We start from the raw sequence: 24,219 nt of genomic DNA on the forward strand, positions 1-24,219 counted from the left end.
TAGCTGATACATATACATGCTTTTCTTCCTCTATATATATAGCATACATGTATGAGACTTTAGCTAATTTTTTTTCCTATATACCTCAAATATTTTTGGAATGTACAAGACTTTAGACATAAGTAAATACATTTTTAGAAAGTATTAAAGTAGAAGTGAGGAGTTTTTAGACTACTAACTGCCCAGGTTATTTATATATATATATATATATATATATATATATATATATACACACACACACACACACACACACATATATATTTAGCTTCTCCTCTGCTGTTGGTAATTCCCCCTTTAGGAAAAAAAAAAAAAACTCAGATGTGCACTGTACTAAGCAGGATGCCTCATAATAGCGAAAGAAAAGCGTGAATACTTAGAAAATCTGAATTTCAGATCTTGCCCGATTCTGTCCCTTAGGTGTGGAAGGATTGGGGTGTGTGGTTGCTTCCTGAGTCCGAATCCAGAGGTATGGGATGGGGTCAGCAGCACTCATCACTAAGAGTGGAACGATCTAGTGTGGAGTAGTTACTCTCTCCTGCGTTTCACCTACCTCACCCCCTGCACATGGGCTCACACGGGCTCACACGCATGTGAGTGCGTTCATATATGTACAAACATATACAAGTATGCATATGCGTGGGCATACACGTATACCCCAGGCACGTAAAAGGCAAGCACAGCGGGATCCATCCATATATGGGTCAGTCCCACATTGAGAAGGAAATGAAATTTGACTGAAACGTACTAAAGCATTTACTGAGTAAGCAAAATTTCCATTCGCTTGATATCATTCAATCAGTAGAACATTCTGCACCAACATCTTGCCTGGTCATCTCTCCTTAAACGTTTTTTTGTCTCTCGCTTTTTCCCCCCTAAATAATTAGGTCAACTGATCTTGAAGGTTCCCTCTCAAGTGCTCTGTGATTCTCTAAACATTTCCAGTTTTTAATGTTTGTTTATTTTTGAGAGAGAGAGAGGCAGACAGAGCCATGAGAGGGGAAGAGAGAGAGGGAGACACAGAATCTGAAACAGGCTTCTGGCTCTGAGCTGTTACACAGAGCCTGATGCGGGGCTCGAACTCACAGACCGTGAGATCTTGACCTGAGCCGAAGTCAGATGCTTAACCGACTGAGCCACCACGCGCCCCTAAACGTTTCCAGTTTTTAATTGCTTTTTTAAGTTAATACATTTTAATATACATTTTTCAAAGCAGTTAATAGAGTTGATCTCTGAGGCAGGGAATTCGATAGGTTTGATTATAAAAATAGAAGACCATAAAAATTCTTCATTTATCCATTCCGGACACAGTGTTAAACTATTAAAGTGGATTTTAAACCTGGCATAAAGAAGATGATGGACCCTTTCGGTGGAGAACACTTTTACTGGCTCTATAATCCCCATAGTCCCCAAGGCAGGCCTGTCTGTCACTAACCCTTCCTTAACTGTGTTCAGACAAGAGCTTCCAATGCCCTCTTTCTGGAAGATGGCCAAACGCCTCTTGATGATTGTTGTTTATCAGCTCCCTGAGACATGGACATGAGTCCTCTTGTTTTGGGGAACCCCTTGCCATTTCGCCCAGCAGTGGCTGTGTACTTGTGGGACTTCAGTGCCTCAGTGTCATAAATCTCAGGTGAAGAGAAGGCAGGCAGTTTGTGCAAAGAGGGCCCTGCGTTCAGAGTTTTGAATGGGGGCTATGAATTTTGCAGCGGACTAAATTCTTGTGTCCTTGGCTAAGACTCCTCTCAGTACCTGCCGTTCCTTCCCACCTTGTAACTGTCGGGTCAAGGTGCCAATCAACTGAGCAGACCGTAAAACCACTTGATGAGCAGAACGGCCTTGCACACAGGAAGGAGTTTTGCTCTTTCCAGCCAGCCTACCTGTCTGTCCCTCTGGGCTCGCTTCAAACACTTCCTCTCCCGGGAAGCCGTCCCCAGTCGTTTCAGGCAAAATGAGCGGACCTGTGTCCACACGCTGCCTTGCGCAAACTATAATCGGAGCACATCCAGCACTGACGCCTGCAGCCAGGTCATGCCAATGAGCCTCTGCCAAATTTATGCTGCGGTACCAACCACCCCACAAGTCAGTGGCTTACGGCCACGGTGATGCATTGTCACTCGAGCCAGGATGGCTGTGCTGTGCACGGTGCACTGGTGTGGGGGCTCTGCTACACGTGTCTCCCATCATCCTCTGGGGCCCAGCGGCTGGCCGGGGCGCATTCTTCTCGTGGTCATGGCCGAAGTAGCAAGAGGGCAAGTGCCAACACGCAAAGCTTCTCAAGGCCTAGGCCGGCCACCGGCACGTTGTCATTGCCGCTCACGGGCCATTGGCCAAACCCAAATCAAATCGTCGGGGAGCACACCCCACCACGTGGTAAGGCTGGATGCAGAGAGAGGAGGCGTAGAAGAGTCGGGACTAGTCGGGGCACCCGGGTGGCTCAGTCGGTTGAGCGTCCGGCTCAGGTCATGATATCGGAGTTTGGGAGTTCGAGCTCTGTACCAGGCCTACTGCTGTCGGCACAGAGCCTGGTTGGGATTCTCTCCCTCTCTCGTTCTGCCCTCGCCCTGCTCTCTCTCTTTCTCAAAAATAAACCTTAAAAAAAAAAAAATAGATCTCATCATTCAGTCTTCCATACAGGTTCACCTGCCCTATTAGATCAGGAGCCCCTGGGGGGTGGCAAGGGTCAGGAACAGCGTCTGCTTTTGTATCACCAGCTCCACTGCCGGGGGCTGGCAGGTAGGAGGTATTTCACTGATGTTTGCTGAGGTCCAAAAGACCTTTCCGGCCCTTTCCTTTACAGCAGAGGCTGGGCAAGCTCTGACCGCAGGGCCAAATCTGTCCCCGTGTCTGTGCAGAGAGCTGAGCATACAGACTGTGGAAAACAGTTGTTGAGAAACTCAAAAGTGATGCATGAAAATGATAACGACGTTCAGATTCCAGCATCCGTGAATGAAGTTTCATTGGGGCACAGCCACACCCATTCCCCTGCAAATTGTCTGTGGCCTCTGGAGCCAAACGGGCATACCTGGGGCCGTCGTCCAGCCTGTGTCCCGCAAAGCCGAAAACCTTTCCCATCCGGCCCCTTAGACAGGAAGTGTTTGCCACCGGCCCTGCCTGACGGGGTAAAGAAACAGGGGGGTGGGGGGAGCCCCAGGGAGGTGACCGCCCTGCCCGGGATCACACGGCATTGGCAGCTCCACGAAGGCCTGTGTGCGTTTGGGGTTAACATCTCCCCCCTTTGTTTCCTAGTGACCGGCGGCCCGCGACACCCATGTGTCACTGATCGGGAGGCTCTCCCCGCGGCAGCGCTTCATGACCCAGCGGCGCCCGGCCCAGTGAAGCCACCATGGTGTCCAGCACAGCGGCGCTGCTCCTGGGCGCCGTGCTCCTGGTGGCCCAGCTGCAGCCCGTGCCTTCCCGCCCTGCCGCCGCCGCCGCCGCGCCCGGGGCCGAGCCGGGCCAGCCGGAGCTGCCGCGCAGAGCGGCCACCGTCCAGGGCGACGGCCGGGACGGCGCGCCCCCCAACGGCTCGGCGCAGCAGCTGCCGCAGACCATCATCATCGGCGTGCGCAAGGGCGGCACGCGCGCGCTGCTGGAGATGCTCAGCCTGCACCCCGACGTGGCGGCCGCCGAGAACGAGGTCCACTTCTTCGACTGGGAGGAGCACTACAGCCAAGGCCTGGGCTGGTACCGGGGCCAGATGCCCTTCTCGTCCCCGCAGCAGCTCACGGTGGAGAAGACCCCCGCGTACTTCACGTCGCCCAAAGTGCCTGAGCGCGTCCACAGCATGAACCCGGGCATCCGGCTGCTGCTCATCCTGCGCGACCCGTCCGAGCGCGTGCTGTCCGACTACACCCAAGTGTTCTACAACCACGTGCAGAAGCGCAAGCCCTACCCGTCCATCGAGGAGTTCCTGGTGCGCGACGGCCGGCTCAACGTGGGCTACAAGGCGCTCAACCGCAGCCTCTACCACGTGCACCTGCACAACTGGCTGCGCTTCTTCCCGCTGCGCCGCATCCACGTCGTCGACGGCGACCGCCTCATCAGGGACCCCTTCCCCGAGATCCAGAAGGTCGAGCGGTTCCTGAAGCTGTCGCCGCAGATCAACGCCTCGAACTTCTACTTTAACAAAACCAAGGGCTTTTACTGCCTGCGGGACGGCGGCCGGGACCGCTGCTTGCACGAGTCCAAAGGCCGGGCGCACCCCCGAGTGGACCCCAGACTCCTCAGTCAACTGCACGAATACTTTCACGAGCCAAATAAGAAATTCTTCGAGCTTGTCGGCCGGACATTTGACTGGCACTGATTAGCAATAAAGTGAGGCGCGGGACCTTTCCCGTTGTAAGTTCTGGTGTACGTCTGGGGGAGAGAGAGAGAAAGAAGAATTTTAAAAGGGCATTTAAGCTATAATTTATTTGTAAAGTCCATAAATTACTTCTGTACAGTATTAGATTCACAATTGCCATATATACTAGTTATATTTTTCTACTTGGTAAATTGAGGGCATTTTGTATTGTTTTTCATGGTTGTTAACATTGTGTAATATGTCTCTATATGAAGGAACTAAACTATTTCACTGCAAAAAAAAAAAAAAGCAACAAAAAAAAAAAAACCACAGAAATCTGGAGACCCTGTCTTTTTTGAATATGATTAACTTGCCCCGACTCAAAATTAGCTGTCTGTGTTATATTCGTTGCGAGATCTATATATTCCTTTGTTACTTTAAAAAGAAATGTTTTTCATGGCAATTATGCTTCTCTCTTGCCCTCTCTTTTCTTCGTTGTTCTTTTTAATTTTTAATGTCTCGCTGTGGCCATCAGATTTATTTTTTACTTGCATTGTGAGATCTGCCTTCACTGAGATACCCCCTGTTATTTTCTGGAGGTTTCGGGTTCGCCCGTTCTTGACAGCAGGTTCCGGAGTGTGGATTTTTTTTTTTTTTTTAACCCCCGTAGACTCCGCGTGGACAAAGCAATATTAAGACTGGAAGAGTCGTTAATACCCGCAAGAGGCTCCCCGTTACACATCTCTGCCTCAAAGAGTGCTTGCATCCGTTTCTGAGCTCGGCAATGGGCAAAACGACACAATAAAGGGGATTAAACCGTTGGCCTTCAGCATGGTCTTGGGGCTGTGTGCTTGGCCCCACGTGCCAAGGGGTCTCCGGAAACTCAGAAAAGAGAAGTTGCAAAGTGTGCGTGTTCCCATCTTGTAGGTGCTGTGAAAAAGCCGCCTAATGGTGTAGACGTTTGCTTAGGTTGAAAGCGTCGTCTATTTCCTGAATGATCTATATCCATTTATAGATGCCTATTCCGTACGCACAGAGACAGAAATACGTGTGTGTTTTAAAACTCAAGTCTGAGTGTGTAATCCTTAAATGGCAGGGAGATTTAAGCCCCGAGGGTCACGACTGCAGAAAGAAACGCCCAGTGCGGGTGGCGATGTGTAAGGAAGAAGTCCTTGTACCTGTCCCTACAGGAGAGAGGCCTGATTTCACTTTCACTTCTGCTTCTGAACAGCTGGCCTGTTGGATGTGATCACACAAGCCCCCCCCCCCCCGCCCCGCCCCCCGCCCCCCAGGCCCGGTTTTCTCACGAGCTCTTTATTCGGTCAGCCTTTTACAGGATTAAATACGCGGGTTGTTTTTTCTTACTAGGAAAAGAAAACATAATCATTATGCAAAACAAAAACTACAAACAAGCAAAATACACCCGTTTCCTGACAAAGTTTATATTTAAGGCAGCAGAGTGAAATGGACGTTCTGTATCAGCGCTCCTTGAAAGTTCTCCCCCGAACAGCCCCAGGAAGTAGGAATTATTATGGCGAGGAGTTCAAGGCGGAAGAAATAGGCCCAGGGAAGATAATGAACTTGCCAAGGTCACGTTGACTCCAAGCCAAGGCTTGGAGTCCACTGAGAGCCAAAGCACAGATTTCGGGCGTTTTGGTTTCTTCCTACTCTAGTCTTTCTGAACTGCAAAGGAAAGGCCCAGACTCAGAGACCGCTCTTCCTGACTTGACCTGACACATTCCTTCCCTGGTGCCAAACGTCTTCCGCCTCAAGAGGTGTGCCTGAGCCAAAGGAAAGGGACAAGAGATAGCCTGCACTTTTCTCAGCCGCGTTATCAGGGAAGTGAGTCACCTTATTAGCTGTGGCAGCTGCAGCCTGGCCCGACCTTAGCGTGGCCCTTGCCCCACCCCTGGCCCTGCAGGGACAGTGGAGAGACCGCCTTCCTCTTCAGAACCCATTAAGATTGCCATTAAACAACCAACTCGCAGAGGGGGTGGCCAAAATATTCATAGCCGACTTCACTTTGACAGGGTACTTTGCAAGGAGAGAGGGCTTCCTTCTGTAACACATTGCTGGATCTTGCTGTTTTCACACCTATTAAAAACTGAAGAGTACAGAGGCTGAGCATCCGACTTCAGCTTAGGTCATGATCTTGTGGTTCGTGAGTTCGAGCCCCACATCAGGCTCTGTGCGGGTGGCCTGGAGTCGGCTTCAGATTCTGTGTCTCCCTCTCTGCCCCTCCCCGGCTTATTCTCTCTCTCTCTCTCTCTCTCTCAGACATAAATAAAGACTTTTTTTTTTTTATTTTATTTTAAATAAAGAACTAAAGAGTAGAGACATCCAGAGAGGTTGTGAGTTTTCAAGATTGCCCAGGAATTTGATGTGGAGACTCCAGTGTGAGTTTTGTTTTGTTTTTTTCTTGCAAAATAGCTATGGAAGCCTGTACCCTAATGGGGATGGTATGCTCAACACTGAAGCCATGCAGTGTTGGGGCCAGAGGTGACGGGTAGAAGGGAGGGACTGAGTGTTGGCGACATGATCTAGGGGCTCAGGCCAGCACAGTTCCTGGTAGGGGGTGGATATGTGGGTACAAATTCAGTAATTGTTGATTTGGGTGTGGGGTCTTGACTGAGCATGGAGGTCTACCATGGGCAAGGGGCCAGGGGTCCTGGTGGTTTTCTTTTATTTATGGCAGAACCCCAGCCAGTTGTTCGGAAAGTACAAGGAGGAAGGAACCATCGCTCCAGTAGCCTGGGCCCTTCCATCTCACCTGAGCCTTCCCAGAGTCAGAGGAGGCCCCACCCTGCACCTGGGCCCGCCTTCCTAGGGGCACAAATGCAATGTTCCAGGAGCCAGATGAGCCCCTGATCCCAGGAAGCCTCTAGGTGGGGCCGTCCAGAGGCAGCTGGGAACAGCTGAGCAGGGCCCCAGCCATTGTATTTGGAAAATTCGCTGCACTTGAGTCAGGACAGCCCCTGCCCCCTCCCTTCCTCCAGGAATCAGCGCCAGAATCCCGCGGACAGTATTTAGCTACCAGCTCACAGCCTAAAAATGCGCTAATCTAGCAAAAATGATGATGTGCCTCTGAATACAGGGTGGCTTGCCCTTTGAGTCCTGGGAGACTAGTACCCACCTAAAGGGAGATGTCGCAGAGTCCATAGCGCCGGGTGACTGCCGTATAGAGGCGTGGGATCCAAGATCACCACCAAGAATTCAGGTGTTCGCTAAAATTCGATTTTTCTTTTGAGACCTACTCTGTGCTTCGCATGGGATTAAGCCTCAGGAGCGTAACAGACAGTGCAACAGGAACTAATTGTCATTAACTGTTGTGGGTTTAAATAAAAAGCATGGAGGGCCTAGGAAGGAAGAAGGACACCTAGCTGTGTGGGGACTGGCCAATGCAGTGTGTTCCGCCCTTTTTCCTACCATTCGGGAACATCCCTGGGAGGAGTCAGCAGGCCCCGTTATGGAGAGAAAGGAACAGGTGTAAGAAACGGACCTGCCCTCGTTCACTCTCTCTGGGGGTATCGTGGTCCCGGAGATGGGAAGCGTGGCGTTGACGGTCCTCAACAGAAGGCGAGAGACAGATGGCAGAGGCGTGTCTCCAAATGCCACTACTCGGGAGGAGGAAGAGAAAAAGGAGCATCCCCAAAGGGCATAATCACTTAACTCCTGGGCCACAGGACCCTGGTCTTTGCGAGGAAAAGCTTCTGTGAAGGATTGTTATGGAGCCGGAGCATGGAAGGCAACGGACGTAACCAAAGCAAGGCATTTTGGACAAGGGCAGCTTGAGGAATCCAGGCAGCAGTGATGGGGAGGGGAAAAGAGGAAGGGGAGGTGAGCAACAGACTTTAAACACATTGACAGCTCACTATGCATCACGCACTTATGGCCTCGACATCTGCTTTCCGAGCGGCAGAAGCTTTCTCTGCAGCCACCCGTGTAGCTCAGTCTCCTGCACGGGTGTGTCTGTCCCAGAAAAATAACTCTCATTTATTGCACACCCACTCTGTGCTTGGTATTTTCTTTATTTTTAAAATTTTTTAAAGATGTTTCTTTTTGAGACAATGCAAGAGACAGAGTGCAAGCAGCAGAGGGGCAGAGAGAGAGGGAGACACAGAATCCGAAGCAGGCTCCAGGCTCCAAGCTGTCAGCCCAGAGCCCGACGCGGGGCTCAAACTCACGAACCGTGAGATCATGACCTGAGCCGAAGTCGGACGCTCAACCGACTGAGCCACTCAGGCGCCCCTGTGCTTGGTATTTTAAATGCGTTGCTTCTAATCCACAGAACAGTTCCAAGAAGTAGGAAATACCATTGTGCTATTTTTACAGAGGAGGAAAACTCAAATTCAGACCTTGAAGGGCTTGCCCAGGATGTCAGAGCCTGAAACTGATTGTTACAACTGGAACTTAGTCTCCGATGACCTCGCTGTACTACTTTGTGGCCCGTGAAATCTTGGGCGAAGGGAGGAAGAAGTAAGGCACAAACATCCGTCTATTACGCAGAGCAGAACATGTAAGAGAAATCACGGGCCCTCAGGATGTGACGATGCACAGATAGGGTGATACCGGGAGGTCCTCAAAAAAAAGAGTGGCTGGCTGGGGCCCCTGGGTGGCTCTGTCGGTTAAGTGTCTGACTCTTGATTTCGGCTCAGGGCAGGATCCCATGGTTCGTGAGTTCGCGCATCAGGCTCCCCGTTTCTCTCTGCCGCACCCCAGCTCCCTTGCTCTGGGGCTCTCTCTCTCTCTCAAAATAAATAAAATTAAAAAAAAAAAAAAAAAGAGTGGCTGGGGAGTTGATACAAGGGGCCCATGCTAAAGCAGGCTCCTTCCCGCTAACACAGAGCAACCCCAGCAGAGCTCTCCAAATGGCAAACAAGGAGTGAGAACCACAGGTACAAACGCTCACCGGAACTTTGAGTTGCTTGGCTGAAATATTTAGATGTAGGAAATGGCCTCGGTCCTTCCGTTCGTGTTCATATCGAGATCTTCACTCCTTTTTCTCCAAGTCCCCGTTAGGTCACCCGAGAGAAAAAGCATTTAGAGCCAGGAGCGCTGTGCCCGTGGGTGTCCCGACCTCGTCGCCGAGTATCGGACATGTGATGTGGCCTTGGGTTCAAATTCTCAGAACCTCAACTTCCTTCTCGATATAAGTGGGCTGATATTTCCTTGATTCTGTTTTGGGGTGGGGGGTAGTATTCAATGGGCTAAAGTAGGGAAAAACTATAAACTCTGTGGGGATGTGGCTCAGTGGTGAAAAGCATTTAGGATTTTAGGAGAGACACCAAAACGGGTTTTGAGCCGGTCCACAGACACCCACTGCTGCTGTCTCCCTGTCCACTTCTGGCTGTGGGACTGTTTCCACTGCTGCTCGTACCCCATTCAGATCCCACTAGGGGGGGAAGTATCCCCACCTCCACCTACCAAAAGGATTGGCTGCTCAGGGCTCACCCTGTACCACTTTCTGGAGGCTTCCCCTGAGTTGAAGGAGCTGCCTTACCTGGAGGTGCCTGGGGAGTTGAGCTCAGCCAGCTTCCCTGCCTTCTTGGTGGTTGCTTATGACTAATGACTGATGGATGTGGGGAGGGGGTGGGGTTGGGGGACGGCAGCCCAGCCTCCTACCTTCGGGGCAAGACAACCCTTGTGGTACAACGCAAGTTCCAGAACTCCTTGTGGTATCAGGCCCAGGCCAGGCTTCTCCTGACTCCACACTTTGTTTTCTTAAATATTTATTTATTGGGAGAGCGCAAGCAGAGGGGGGCAGAGAGAGGGGGACAGAGGATCCGAAGCAGGCTCTGTGTTGACAGCAGTGAGCCAGATGCGGGGCTCGAACTCATGAACCGTGAGATCACGACCTGAGCCGAAGTCGGACACTCAACCAACTGAGCCACCCAGATGCCCCCCGAAACCACACTTTTGCTGAAGCTTCTTTCCCTCCCTTGTCCTGTGCCCTTCATTGCCTTACCCATTTCTTCCACAATCCTCTTCTCAACAGGTGACTCGCCCAAGGATACAAGAATCCCCATCCTAAGACTTTGCTTCTACGGCGCCCGACCTAAGACAGTCAGTTGGCAGAAATGTTTTATTCTCTCTGTACTTCGTGTGCATAATATGACCAACCCACAGGCTTATTATAGTTCTTCCAATTAAACAACAGACAAGAGGGAATGAGTCCATTTTCTTGGCTGATACATAAAAATGCTGAATTTAATAGTAGATATAACTGTTACCAAGTGATAGTCTCTTATTTTTTTTTTGGCTTCTCCGATTATGAAAATAGTGTTAATGCATCAATATCAAACTTAAGCAGCACCTTCCTGAAAACCTCCTTGTTCTCACAAATATGAAGGCATCACTCCGTCTTACTTATAGGGCATCGTATTTCTCTTGTTTGTCAAATATTTCATTGGGACCTGGCCCATGAATGTCTCTTCCTCTTGACTGTGACACCCTCCTGCCAAGCACAGTGCCTGGCGCAGGGTAGATAGGAAGGACTTGTTTGTGGATTGAATTGTAACTCGAGTCCAGGAGTCAGTTGGATGGGAAAACCCCCTCCACCACGTCCCAGATTTGGGGTCTGACTTGCCTCCCCGGAACACCATTTCACAAGATACCATCTCATTTAACCCTTACAAACCTCTGGGCAAATAATCCAAGCTCCGTGCTTTGGCTGACCATCGTATCCCCAGCAAATAAGACCCATGCTCGACACAGGAGTTACAGATAGGTACTCACTGAATGGCTCACTGTAGTGCCCAGGCTCTTTCCACTATGCCGTACTTGTGTTGCACTAACGGAGAATCTAGTGTGCTCCAAGGCAACCCAGGACATCTCCAACCTGGCTCTTAAAATGCACGCTTCCTGTACCTAAACCTCTACTCCCTAGATTCTTCCCGTGGATGTGAACTCTACTACCGGGTGTCAGGAAGAACAAGTCTCATGTCGGTACACTGGAAAGAACGCCAGCCTTGGATGCTGAAGACCTGAACTTACGGGTTTGGCTCAGCCTTTTCCATAGCTGTGTGTGTGTGATGCTGGGCGATTTCCTTAACTTCTCTTCATGTGTGGTGCCTATCTGTAAAACAGGATAAGCGATGCCTGCTTTACAGAGATTTTTGGAGTATTACCTGGTTAGCGGACGATGTGCAAATAAAAGAGATCATAATTCTGTAAGCACTCTTCTGATATTAAAAAGCAACTCAACTCTCATGATCGGTGTCATCCACTGTAGAGGTTAACGCGATAATAGCTGAGTGTTTACTCAAAAGCTAGGTAGGTATTATCTCATTTAATCTTCACATCAGCCTATGAGATGGGTACTACTATCAGCCTTTTATTGATGGGGAACCCAAGGCACAGAAATGTTGAACGTCGCATGGCTAGTAAATGGTAGAGCCAGATTTGTCCCCTGGATAGTCCGTCTTCAGGGCTACGATCCTTACCCTCCAGGCTGCATTCTCTTTCAATGCAAAATAGACTTTCTTCTCCAACTTATCTGCCCATGGAAACAGCTAGAACCCAAAAGGCAAAAACAGAGATCAGGAACTTAAGACAAATCTCAGCAATAAGACTATATTCACGAAGGGCAGAATTCACAAATGGCTCCCCAATGCTCCCAGCCCTTGCTGGACCCATCCTGTATAGTCCTCTCCCTTTGAAAGTCTGTAGGACTTGAGATAAGATGAGATATTTACTCTCTTAATTGGGTTACTCTAGATGGCAAAGATGGTGACATTGGACCATATATGGTATATGAGACTAACTCAGTGGACTGGAGAGAGAGTCTCCTACTGGCTTTGGAAATGTCACCTACCATGTTGTGAGAGGCCTAGGAGGGGGCAGCGTAGCAAGGGACGCTGGTGGCCAGTAATCCTGAGAGGGCTCCACCCCACCGCCCATGCCCTCCACCCCTGCCAGCCAACATCCAGCGAGAAAACAAAGCCCGCAGCTCCACCTCTGTAAAGAACTGGGTTTTCCAACAGACTGTGAGCTTGGAGGAGGGCCCCAAGCTCCACATGACAAAGCAGCCTGGCTGAAGCATTGAGCGTTGCCTGTGAGACCGAAGCGACGTTAGGGCTTGTTCAAACTCTGCCCCATGGAAACCGAGGCGCTACATGTAGGTTGGTTTAAGCTGCTGAGTTTGTAGTCATCTGTTACGTGTGGATAACTAAGGCAAAGACAAGTCTATGTTCTTGCCATTCATCTTGGCTCACGCTCACTTTTTTATAATCTCTCTCAAAAACAAACACAATACAGGGCTTTTTTTTTGTCACCCAAGGGATACGTATCTGTTCTATGACAACCAGATCCTTCAAGCGAGACTATTCCAGGACAACCATTGCCAACATTTTGGTTTGCATGGTTCCAGATTTTTCCAGCTCATGAATGTGTTTGCATCTGTGCGTATATATTAAAATTAAATTACATCTTTTTGATAACTTACCCAAAACTGGAGTTAAAAAAAGAAAAAAACAACAGTTGATATCTGTCGATACAGTTCAAAGGGATCTTAGAGGTCATTTAAGCCAATCTTCCTGTTTTATGGACGAAGAAGGTGAGGGTGTGGAGAGGTTGTCGCTGGTCACACTCACGTAGCTAATAGCAGAAACCAGATGAGAACTCAGAACGACTTCCTGGTGCCTTCCACACTGTATACTTGTTGTCCAATCACCCATCGAACTCCCCACCTACACAGTTTGCTCCCCAGGCGGACCACAGTGCCTCCCACAGTCATTTGCATAACACGGATATCTAGTTGATAGTGGTCCATGCAAGTTACCCACCTCACGTAGTCATGTTTCTGGTGCAGTGGGACAAGCAATCAAAGCTAAACAGACCAAGTGTTCCAGTTCCCGTGGCCATGTAAGAAACCACCCCAAAATGTAGTGGTTTAATGCCACCATCTGTTCTCTCCCCTAGCTCTGTGGGTGGTCTGGGAACAGCTGTGCAGGTCCCGCTTGGACGCTCACCTGTGGTCAGGCGGTGGCTAGGACTGACACTGTCTGAAGGCTGGACTGGGTTGGATGTCCAAGGGATTTCTTTCACTGCACGTTCGATGTCTCAGTTGGGATAACTACATCCCCTGGGGCTGCCGAGGCATCATTGTCGCTCCGTGTGGCCAGCTTGGGCTTCCTTGCAGGGTGGCAGCCTTAGGGTCATGGGTGGGACTTCTGACACGGCAGCTGGCTGTCCCGAAGAGTGCGTGCTCCAGAAGCCCAAAGCCCAAGTTGCAAGGGTTACGTTCCACACTATTACCACATCCCATTGTTTCAATAGGGCCAGCCCAGATTTGGTGTGGGAAAGGACTACAAAAGGAGCTAAATAATAAGGGGTGTGGTCCTCGGGGGTGGGTCCTCTTTGGAGGCCCATTACCATACTTGGTTGCTCCTTGACAATAAAATGGACAGAACACCCACCTAATGGATCTTTGGTCATACTTAAAAGGGAGATTAATATAGGTGTAAGCTTTCATGAACCTTAGAGTCCATTATACTAATGTAAGCTATCATTACTGTAAGTCCTTGGGCCTGCTATGTAATTTCAACTATTTTGACCTAAAGCATTTGACTATTTTCAGTTCACTCTTTTGATCGTGGGTGATGGTGATGAAGTGATTGTGCATGAATCATTTGTTCCAGAAGTAGGGTGCGGGCATGCACACTGAGCTTCTTTCTCTGTATTTTGATAAAGCCCAGCCAAACCATCTGAGAAAAAAAAAAAAATATGCTCAGAGCAAACTGTGGACTGGGATCAGCGTGGAAAACTTTGTCTTATGTAGGTCAGAACCCTGGCAAACCTACAAGACCTCTTAGATCATTTGTCCAGCGCGAGAGGATGCTGCTGGGACCTTGAACTCTGCATGTAAAAAGCTTTATACAGAATTTAAAAAAGAATGCATGGCAGACTCCATTTCCACTTGCCTTAATTTGGAAGTTCTATCTTTAGTAGCAATTTACATTTTCCACACAATTAAAGACTGTACCTAGGTCTGATTTGCACTTCAAGTATCCAATTCAGCTGTGATTTACATTTTTTCCCCCTCTATTTATCTGCTTATCTGCTTCCCAGTAAGAACACTGGGTTTCTAAATCTTGACATAATCACTTAAAATGTGGCTAACTCTGGGCAAATTTGATTAACCGTCTCAGAGGGTCAGTTTGCTCACGTATTAAATGGGAATAAGATTTTGTTTCCTGAATTATTGTGCATCTTAAAAGCTGTGATCCCATCCAGGGACCGAGTAAGCATTCAGTACATGTACATTCATTGCTCCTTTTTTTTCCCTTGAGTTTATTTATTTTGAGAGAGAGAGAGAAAAAACACGCGTGCGCGCCCACGAGTGGGGGCTGGGCAGAGACAGAGGGGAAGAGAGAATCCCAAGCAGGGCCCACATGTCAGCACAGAGCCTGACACGGGGCTAGAACTCAAAAACTGCGAGATTATGACCTGAGTGGAAAAGAGTCAGAGGCTTAACCAACAGAGTCACCCAGGCACCCCCAATGTTGTTTTAATATACCCTTTGTGGACCCATCCAAAGGGTCTGTGAATAAGAACCCACTGTTGGTAATAGAATAGAGCTTCAGCATTACCTTTCATCATGAACCTCAAAATCAACACATCCAAAGTCAGCGAGTTTGTCTGTGCCTCTAAACATAAACGTGCATATAAATCCAAACCATAGACAAACACAATCTTTGAGACAGTTACCCAGATCATAAAGCTCCTTTTATTTTCCTGAAATATTCAAATAATGAAGAAGAAAATGGTCTCTTTGTTTCTTTGTTCTCTGTACATGACAGATGCAGATTCAAGGGAATTTAAAAAATAAAATAGTTTGGAAATGTACCTGTTTTGGTAGAGAAGGCTCCTGTTTTCCAAGGATCCAAAATGACTAGTTTTCAATGAGCTTCCATTTCTCTCATTTTTACCAAAATTTCTCCTTTAAAATTTGGTTTTTCCCACTTCCCAATGTACAATGTCCTATTTATTTTTAGTATTAGTATTTTTTTACCTTGCTGGGGAGGGGGGGTTATGGTAACTTTGGAAAAGAAACGTGAAGAGTTTTAAGGTTCAGGGGATAGTTTAGCCATGCCAATCTATTTATTAAACTCCAATCTTACAATCACCAAAAGGCAGAAGCAACTCAAGTGTTCATCAGAAGATGACTGGATAAAGAAACGTGGTCTCACCACACAGTGAAACACTATTCAGCCATGAAAAGGAAGGAAGTTCTGACCCGTGCTACCACGTGGACAAACTTGGAAAACATTGTGCTAATTGGAATAAACCAGACCCAAAACGACACATACTGTATGGTTCCACTTACATGGAATATCTTGAATGGGCAAATTCATAGAAACAAGACGTAAAGTAGAGGTTCTCAGGAGCTGGAGAGAGAAGAAGGAGTGAAGAGTCATTGCTTAGTAAGTGCCAAGTCCCTGCCAAGGTAATGACAAAGTTTTGGAAATAGACAGGGCGACCGGTATATATTTTGAATGTAATTAATGATCTCAAATTGTACACTTAAAAAAGGTTAACGTCAAATCTTATGCTGTATTTTTATCATACACACACACACACACACACACACACACGCACGCACATACACACACGTAAATACATACACCCAAATAAGAAGGCAAAAATGCACCCTTAGGCTCTATACTACCTGTATTTAATTGCAACCAGCCCAACCACATTCTCGGTTCATTTGCAATATATGCAGAAGGACTTCCAGGAAAGTGCTAACTCTGTGCCTAATCATTGACTGACGGTTGCACTTTCTAATTGCTACATTATTTATCAGTTTATAGATGGGAAATAAACATGATACTTGACGTGAAGCAGACCTAATTACACCCACTTTCTGTGTTCCTAACTCGTGGCTGGCTTAGCTTCAAACCAAATAAATCATTCATCCTTATCATTTCGGCGACTGTACAGAGTTTTCACATTCTCTCCATCCTGCAAAGGACGTTACTGCCTCTCCAGATGAGGCTGTTCCCAATCTATGTGGGAAGTGGTCAGCGTCACAACTGCAGGGCATGTTCATCATCCGTCTGATCTTTCCAGGGTGAAAATGAACCCCTGGCCTTGTCAGTTCTGTTTGACAAAAATTTACCATCACCGGTTGAGCTTAGCTCACCACACTATTTGAAATAGACGCTAAAAAGATGAGGTCAGTAGTAAGCAAAAACAAATGATGTGCTTAATTAATGCCTGTTAAAAGGAACTGAAAAAAAATAAAGTAACTGAAAGAACAAATTAATAGTGGGGGACACATTAACATACCAGGTTTTTGTTTGTTTGTTTTTGCTTTTTATCCATCATTCATATAGGTGCAGTGATTGAGTACCTATCATTATGTCTCATAAACCAACTTCTTAGATATTGAGTGCGAAAAAGCTGTAGAACTAGAAATGAGACTGCTCTATGTTTAACTTCATAGAGAGTTACTTGTGCAAATACACACAGTCTTGTAAGGAGAGAATTTGACACCTTAGAGTTTATAGTTTGATTTCTATAACAGTTCAGTAGTTTAAAAGAAGTCCTGGGTGGGGGGGGGGGGAGGGCGGGCGGGTGAGGGGGCATTTCTCCTAAGTGACACTTCTAGGTATAAAGGGTGAGAGGCGTTTGGGGCTGATCAAGGGAAAATATTATTTACTGAGTGGCACTTGGACAGGGTAGCATCGGAGGGGAGTCCACACAGCGTAGGCAAGGGGGTCACCATCCAGAGGGGGAGGAGGGCAGGGGAGCCTTGAGGGAGAGGGGTATCTCAATGGGGCTTACAAATCTAGGGGATGTCACTCAGCCAATGGGGCTTACAAATCTGGAGGATGTCGCTCAACAGCATGGCCAGCAGTCTCTGAGTCAGAGAACTCTGGAGGGCGGGAGCTGCCTGGGGACTTGTAACTACAGGGCGGTCTCTTATCAAGGGCTAACAGTTGCTGGGTGAGGTTTTCCCTGAGAACGCAAAGCAGGCAGTGTCCCCAGGGCTGAAAATCTGCTTGTTTGGCTGTTAAAAATAACTGGATATGTAAAAATTTGTGTTAGGGGCCAGTGGGCTTTTGAGCTCAGGGGTCTCAGCCTGCCATGAAGAAGTAAACAAACTAGGTGCCAATGCACACAGGCCAGCTTTGGGTCATTTTTTCTACTTTTTTTTTTTATAACAATGAAGTCCCAGAATGCCTGCCTTGTATAGGAATGGGATCTTCTCCTACAAGTGGGCTTCTGTTAACCCGAAAGATCTAGCAGGGCACTTGTATTCATTTTCTATGGACACAAACAAATGACCATAAACTTAACTGATGGCATTAGACAATGCACGTTTACGATCTTACATTTCGTGATCTTGGAAGTCCAAAGTCAGAATCAGTGAGCTAAAGTCAAAGTGTGGGGAGGTTCCGGGGGAACTGTCTTTTTTTCGCTTCTAGAGGCTGTTTTCATTCCTTGGCCAGTCGTCCCACATCACCTCAGTCTTCTTCAGACCTCTGTGTTCCTTTTAAAAGGGTTCTTGTGATTACATTGGGTGACGCTGGTAACCCAGGTAACCTCCCTGTCTCAAAATTCTTACCTTCAGCACATCAGCGAAGTCCCTTTGCCAGGTAAGGTGACATATTCACAGGGATTGGGGGGATCAAGGTGTGGACATCTTGGGACCGTTATGGGGCCTCCCACAGGGCTTGGGCAGATCTCTGACGTGCCCCAAGATGCAGACTCTTGATCTTTGAAGGGCCTCAGGTTTAGAACACAAGATAAAAGGAGGGTCACACCCAGCCACACCCGGGGACCTCTGGAAGGGAGTGCAGTTGTTTTGCGAATGGAGGTGGCTGGGAGAGAATCCTTGGTTTAAGGAGTTCTGCTTGGAGCTTCTTTCTGAGTCTCAGCCCTGGGGCACTTTGAGAGATGGGAGCAGGTAAAGGTAAAGTCAGGCCAGTCTTCGCTCATTTTCTTCCTTTCCCAGGCCATCCTGTCCCATCTCCCCTTTTCAGTCTGTGTCTTTAAGTCTGCACCCTGAAACCCTACTGTATGTCCTTCTGGGCATTCTTCTGACACGTTGCGTGAGGCTTCTGATATACATCAAAATGGGGACCAATGGCTCAGACAGTTCCTGTTCTGGAGGAGGCCATGGCCCAGAGGAGGAGACAGAAAGGAGAGGAAGACTGCAGTTGGATCTTCAAGCCCTGATAGAGTGGTGGACAGAGACAGAGGGTCCATAGGGGGCATGGTGGTCACCTGGATTGGGGAAGGTATCACAGGACAGGGGACATCTGACCCAAGACTTGATGGATGGTCTTGAGTTTGCCTCCCTCCTACCACTGGCCACAGCCCCCATTCTTCAGTAGATTCCTGAAGGTTTTCTTAAATCCCCTCTCCCCTCCTCCTTCTGTGTTCTAATGATGCCTTATACATACAAGGTACCAAGGAGCACATGTACTCCAATGTTTACAGCGGCACTAACAACAATAGCCAAAATACAGAAAGAGCCCAAATGTCTATTGACTGACGAATGGACGGAGATGTGCTACACACACACACACACACACACACACACACACACACAATGGAATACTATTCGACCACCAAAAAGAATGAAATCTTGCCATCTGCAACAACATGGATGGAACTAGAGTGCATTATGCAAAGCGAAATCAGTGGGTCAGAGAAAGACAAATACCGTATGATCTCACGCATATGCAGAATTTGAGAAACACAAGAGTGGAACACAGGGGAAAGGAAGGAAAAAATAAGATAAAAACAGAGAGGGTGGCAAACCGTAAAAGACTCATTTAAATACAGAGAACAAACTGAGGGTTGCTGGAGGGGAGGTGGGTGGGTGGGGGTAGGTTAAATGGGTGACGGGCATTAAGAAGGGCACCTGTTGGGTTGAGCGCTGGGTGTTATATGTAAGTGGTGAATCAGTGGTTCTGCTTCTGAAGCCAAGACTACGCTGTAGGTTAACTAACTTGAATTAAAAAGAAGTGCTTAACTAAGTAGACTCCACTTCCGACAGATGCTGAGTTACAGGAATGGGGCTGGGCTTAGGGAATCTGATTTTTTCTTTTTTTTTCTTTAAGAGCCATGGGTTCTTCTGAAACACACAGAGTAATCAAACACTTGCTCTGTAGTTGGGATCTCAGGAGGGGAACTGGAGAGTGTACCCCTACCTGATGGGATTGAAGGGGCGCCTCCTAGTGGCTGAATCACAGCCCGAGTCTGGCTGCTGCGTTCGAGTCTCTGGGTTCGGCATTTCGTGTTTTGTGTTCGTTCCTGAAGCCTCGGGACCTACAACAGTGCCTGGTTTATGCTGCCGATATTTGGACAAATGGCTCTTCTTTTTTTATCAGGCGCATAGATACTGACACCAGAGAGGACAGGAAGGCCAACTTTGAAGATCACCAAGAGACAAAGAACTTGAGTGACTGGATGCATCTCCTACATCACCCTCAGGATTCCCTGCGGTCTGTGCTTTGTCCCTGCGGTCAGCTCTGGAAAGTGAGGCGCAGAGACGGCAAGTAGCTTCCTCGAGGACACACAGCCAGATGCGGACAGGGTCGGAACTCAGAATGGCACAAACTTACTGCTGAGTGACCGGAGGGCATCGCGAAGGATTGGCAAAGACCTCAGTCACACACCGCATGTCTGTGTGCGACACTCCAGGGAAAGCAGACAGATGCTGGCATCTCTAGACAGCTAGGGCTTGAACACCTGAAGAGATAAATCACTTTGGGGGGTGGGAAAGAAAGGGGAAGAGGAGGAAGAAGAAGAAAGCTGGGCGCAGCGGGGGGAGGGGCAAGGGGAGGAGGAAGGGGAGGAAGGACGGGCGAAGAAGAGGAGGGAAGGAGGAAGAAAAAAGAAAGTAACAAAGTAAGACATTGAACCCACTTTGTGTTCACGTCAGTATTTCATCCTCGGCCGGCAACTATACACTTGGACTTGTTTACTCTCTTGGAGGGGTTTCTTAATAGTTTCCTGTGCAGGATTCCTCTGCACTCCTCGGTGGGGAGCCAAGACTCCTCCCAGCCAGGAGGCTCCCTCCCGTTCCTGCGGTCCCCTTGAACCCTTTCCAGGGCCCTGCTTCTCTGGCTGGTGGCCAGGGGCTCAGACAAGCACTTCTCTCTCGGCGCAGAAACCAAGTACCTCTGTACAGACGGGAGGCTGGAATCTTTGGTTCCAGCCTGGAAGCGATACTCACCCGAGCTGGCGTTTCTCTAGACAACAGCAGGGCACCAAGTCTTGGTCCAGCTCTTCACCAGCTCTGTGATTTGAGACCAATACCTTCGCCTCTGCAAGGCTCAGATTTCCTTCTCCGGTAAAGGTCACAGAACTAGACCTCTTTAAGGTCCTGGCAAGTTCCAGAAAGTTGTGACTTCTCCTAGGTGAGAAAAAGAGGGGAGCTTTGTCTGTTCTTCTTCCTATCTGCCCTTCTCTCCCTCCCTTCCTTCCTCCGTGCTCCTCTCTTTTTCCCTTTTGTCTTTCTTTCTCCTTTTTCTTTTTGTCACGTGCCAAGATCTTAACTCGCAGGCCGCTCTGGCTGAAATTAGTACCTTAGTTTTGTTTTTTTGTTTTTGTTTTTGTTTTTGTTTTTTACATCATCCTGGGTAGGAGCCAGAAAAATGATCTCTGAAGAGCTGTGACCATTTTGGGATGCTCTTAGATGAGGAAACTGGAGGATCTCTTCGCAGCCGTGGCTCCCTCTGTCCTGAGACACATCTACTTGCAAATCTTGTTCTAGAAAAGTCACCCCTGCCCTGCAGAGGGTTTCAGTGGAGGTGGTTAGCAATGGTTTGGGAGGGCAAGCCATTTTTATTTCACACGGGACATCAGTCAGTCATTGCAGTGGAAGAGGCTAAGTCGGCGCTGTCCTGGTCCCCAGTGGGGCCTGGCAGGGACCGGCAGAGGGCAATGGATGTAGGATGTGCTCTAAACTGTACCTTACCGCTGGGGAAATGGAGATGGTCCTTGAAAGTCCTTTCTCAGACTTGCGTGCAGGAGAGGAGGCATGGAGAGTAGCAGAAGGATCTGGTGTCATGAGATCTTTTGGTGGGGCTGTGGGCGGCACAGGGCTTCTTTGCAGTCCAACGAAATGGTAGCTCCGTGTACACATCCCAGCCCCTTTCCTCCCCAGCCGCACGGGCAGCAGGGACAAGTTACAAGGGGCCAACTGTGCCGAAGTCCCTGGATGCTCTGCGGATTTGTGGGAGCTAGAAACAAAGGTTGGATACCAAGCCTTTGAGATTCAGCGACGTTGCCACTGTAGATGCCTTGGGTTGTATGATACAACCTGAGCTTAAGCAGACAACTCACTGGGCAGTGATGACAGCTGTACACTGTGAGCATGCGACATGCTCCTGTTGGGGATGGAGGAAAGAACTGGAAGACATGGATGAGAGGAACCGGGACCCTGCCATCAAGCCAGGGGCGTCAATGGCACTATCGTTTTGAACTAAATGTATATGTGGCCTTGCTTGGACGCAGAGCGGACATCTTCGGTGTATTCTGTCTCCGTGAACCTTGACATTGATTGCCTCCTTGGAGGAGAGGAAATTGAAGCTGGGGTTTGAGCCCAGGAAGGTCTCTCTCTCCGGCAGATTCTCCCCATCACAGGACACTGAATCTGTCCTCCGTTTCTCTCTGCTCTGCTCCCTTTGCCTGCACGTGCGTCATTTTAATACAGTAAAACCTTGGATCGTAACTGGTTTGTAACTTGGATTGTAACTCGCAGTACCTGGTTTCTGCGAGTGTTCTGCAGGACGAGCAAACATTCCTAGTGAATTTTAACTCGATAAATGAGCGATGTCTTGCAGTACGAGTAGTATGTGACATCAAACGTCACATGGTCACAACTGAGCCAATGGTTCTTGGAAGTCGCTTTGATATATGAGTGCTTTGCATTATAAGCGTGTTTCCAGGACGAATTATGCTCGCAAAGCAAGGTTTTACATTTGCATTCGATGTATGCGTAATCATAGCACGTTATATATTTTACTAGCACTACACAAGAGACAATGGACCTTTCCTGCCCAAGACCCTGTCATATGCATGGCATACGAGGCCAACAATCAATGTTGGGAACACCTCAAGCTTGGGTCCTCAACCTGTAAGAAGCACTTGGAGTTTAAAAACCCTTACGCTCTTGCTGCAAAGTGATGGGAGCTGGTAGAACTGAGAGGGGTTCAAATGTGGAGGAATTTAGTTTTCTTTGGAAATCTCATCCTTTCATTTTTTTTTTTTAACATTTATTTATTTTTGAGACAGAGAGAGACAGAGCATGAATGGGGAAGGGTCAGAGAGAGGGAGACACAGAATCTGAAACAGGCTCCAGGCTCTGAGCAGTCAGCACAGAGCCCGACGCGGGGCTCGAACTCACGGACCGCGAGATCATGACCTGAGCCGAAGTCGGACACTTAACCGACTGAGCCACCCAGGCGCCCGGAAATCTCATCCTTTAAACAACCTCCAGTTTTTAAACGCCACACTCCTGTGATGTACTCTGGACTCTCATTAATAAACACGAATGGGTATTTGAGGTGTGGATACACGGCAGTCAATAAGGGATAGGAACACAGATGCAGAAGGCAGGTGGATGGCGTTGGGGCTCCACTTCCGCGGTTGGCCACCATTTACACGGGGTTCTGCTTCACAGGAGATCCCTCCCCACTTACGTACCTTGTTGGCTGACCGTTGAGGGAAGGCAAATTTGCTTTTTGTTTTTTGCTTTTTGAATGCAGCACTCAAGGCCTTTTGCAAGCTTGGCCTGACTTTACCCTCCTGTCCCCTTTCTCTACTCCTCCACGTACTTAGCGGCATGTCAAGCCACGAGAGTGGCAGATACACCAGCCGGGATTCCCAGACAGACCATAATTTTTCACACCTCTACGCCTTTTTGGCTCGAAACATTTTCCTCTTCTTGGTACAGTGGCCTGTGTGACTTTCAGAGCCCAGCTGATATGCACCTTTTGGATTTAACCCCATAGGTAGAAAACACCCTCACAACGTCTCTGAAGCACTTTTTAAGTGTGTCCAGACCTTATCATTCAGTGTCCCGGTCATTCTTGGCTGGAGTCCCCAACCAGGCACAAAGCCTGTGTCGTCTTGTCTCTCTCTTTTACCTCACGCAGCCCTGGCCTCATCGCGGGTGACCAACAAACGTTTGCTGCGAGAATATTTCAAGAGCCAATAGAGAGTAGACAAATACTCGTGTCCTCCAAGGGGGAGGATATTTCTTTCTCTCCATCTAGAAGAAGACATGCTTCTGAATCCTGTGGTACCAAGGGCAGGGCAGGGGGAACAGTCTGCCTTGGATGTGGGCACTGATGGGCACATTGTCTATCCAGAGTTTAAAACCAATAGTGAAAGGAAGTAAAAGTAGGTCTGCTTTTTATTACTCCCATGCACTGGTGATGCTAACTCACATGAGTGATAAAATATTCTTCCATACAGACCACTCTTGCCCCTCTCCTCCACTTTATAGGTCACCGTCTGGATCGCTCATGATCTCCTCCTTTCTGCGGACTACTTCCGTCCTGCACCCTGTTTCTGTTGGGCTTTCTCCTGAAGCCCATTCGTTTATTCATTTGACACATATTCATGCAGCTATAGTACACGGCAGGTATCGGTACATGATGATGAACAGGAAAGAGGCATTCCAGATCTCGTGGAGCTTGAATTCTAGTAGGGGGCCCAGGAAACAAGATGAGCATACACGCTCATGCAATTTTAGGGGTGACCACTGCTCCTCGGACAGCATCCCGGGATGATGTGGTCATGGTGGAGGAGGGGTATAGGGTCGTCAGTGCCAGCGACGGCATCTGGGGTGGAGTGAGATGTGGGCTGAGCTCTGAGGGGTGAGAAGGAGCCAGACACGTGAAGTGCGAAGCCTTGAGATGGGAAAAAGTGCTGCAGGACAACCCAGTGAAGCACCTGCTATGGGTTTG

The 24,219-nt window shown here is 48.5% G+C and overlaps 1 protein-coding gene across 1 annotated transcript in view; it reads left to right on the forward strand.

Annotated features, from left to right (window-relative positions):
• Positions 1 to 4,668, forward strand: part of HS3ST1 (heparan sulfate-glucosamine 3-sulfotransferase 1) — a 29,029-nt gene extending 24,361 nt beyond the window's left edge. The window contains exon 2 of the mRNA XM_030314194.1: positions 3,247 to 4,668. Coding sequence (XP_030170054.1) covers positions 3,344 to 4,303 — 960 coding nt within the window. The 5' untranslated portion in view covers positions 3,247 to 3,343 and the 3' untranslated portion in view covers positions 4,304 to 4,668. The remainder of the gene's footprint in view (positions 1 to 3,246) is intronic.
• The last annotated feature ends 19,551 nt before the right edge of the window (positions 4,669 to 24,219 follow it).

Source organism: Lynx canadensis, chromosome B1 (assembly GCF_007474595.2).
Source record: "Lynx canadensis isolate LIC74 chromosome B1, mLynCan4.pri.v2, whole genome shotgun sequence".
Taxonomy (NCBI): Eukaryota; Metazoa; Chordata; class Mammalia; order Carnivora; family Felidae; genus Lynx; species Lynx canadensis.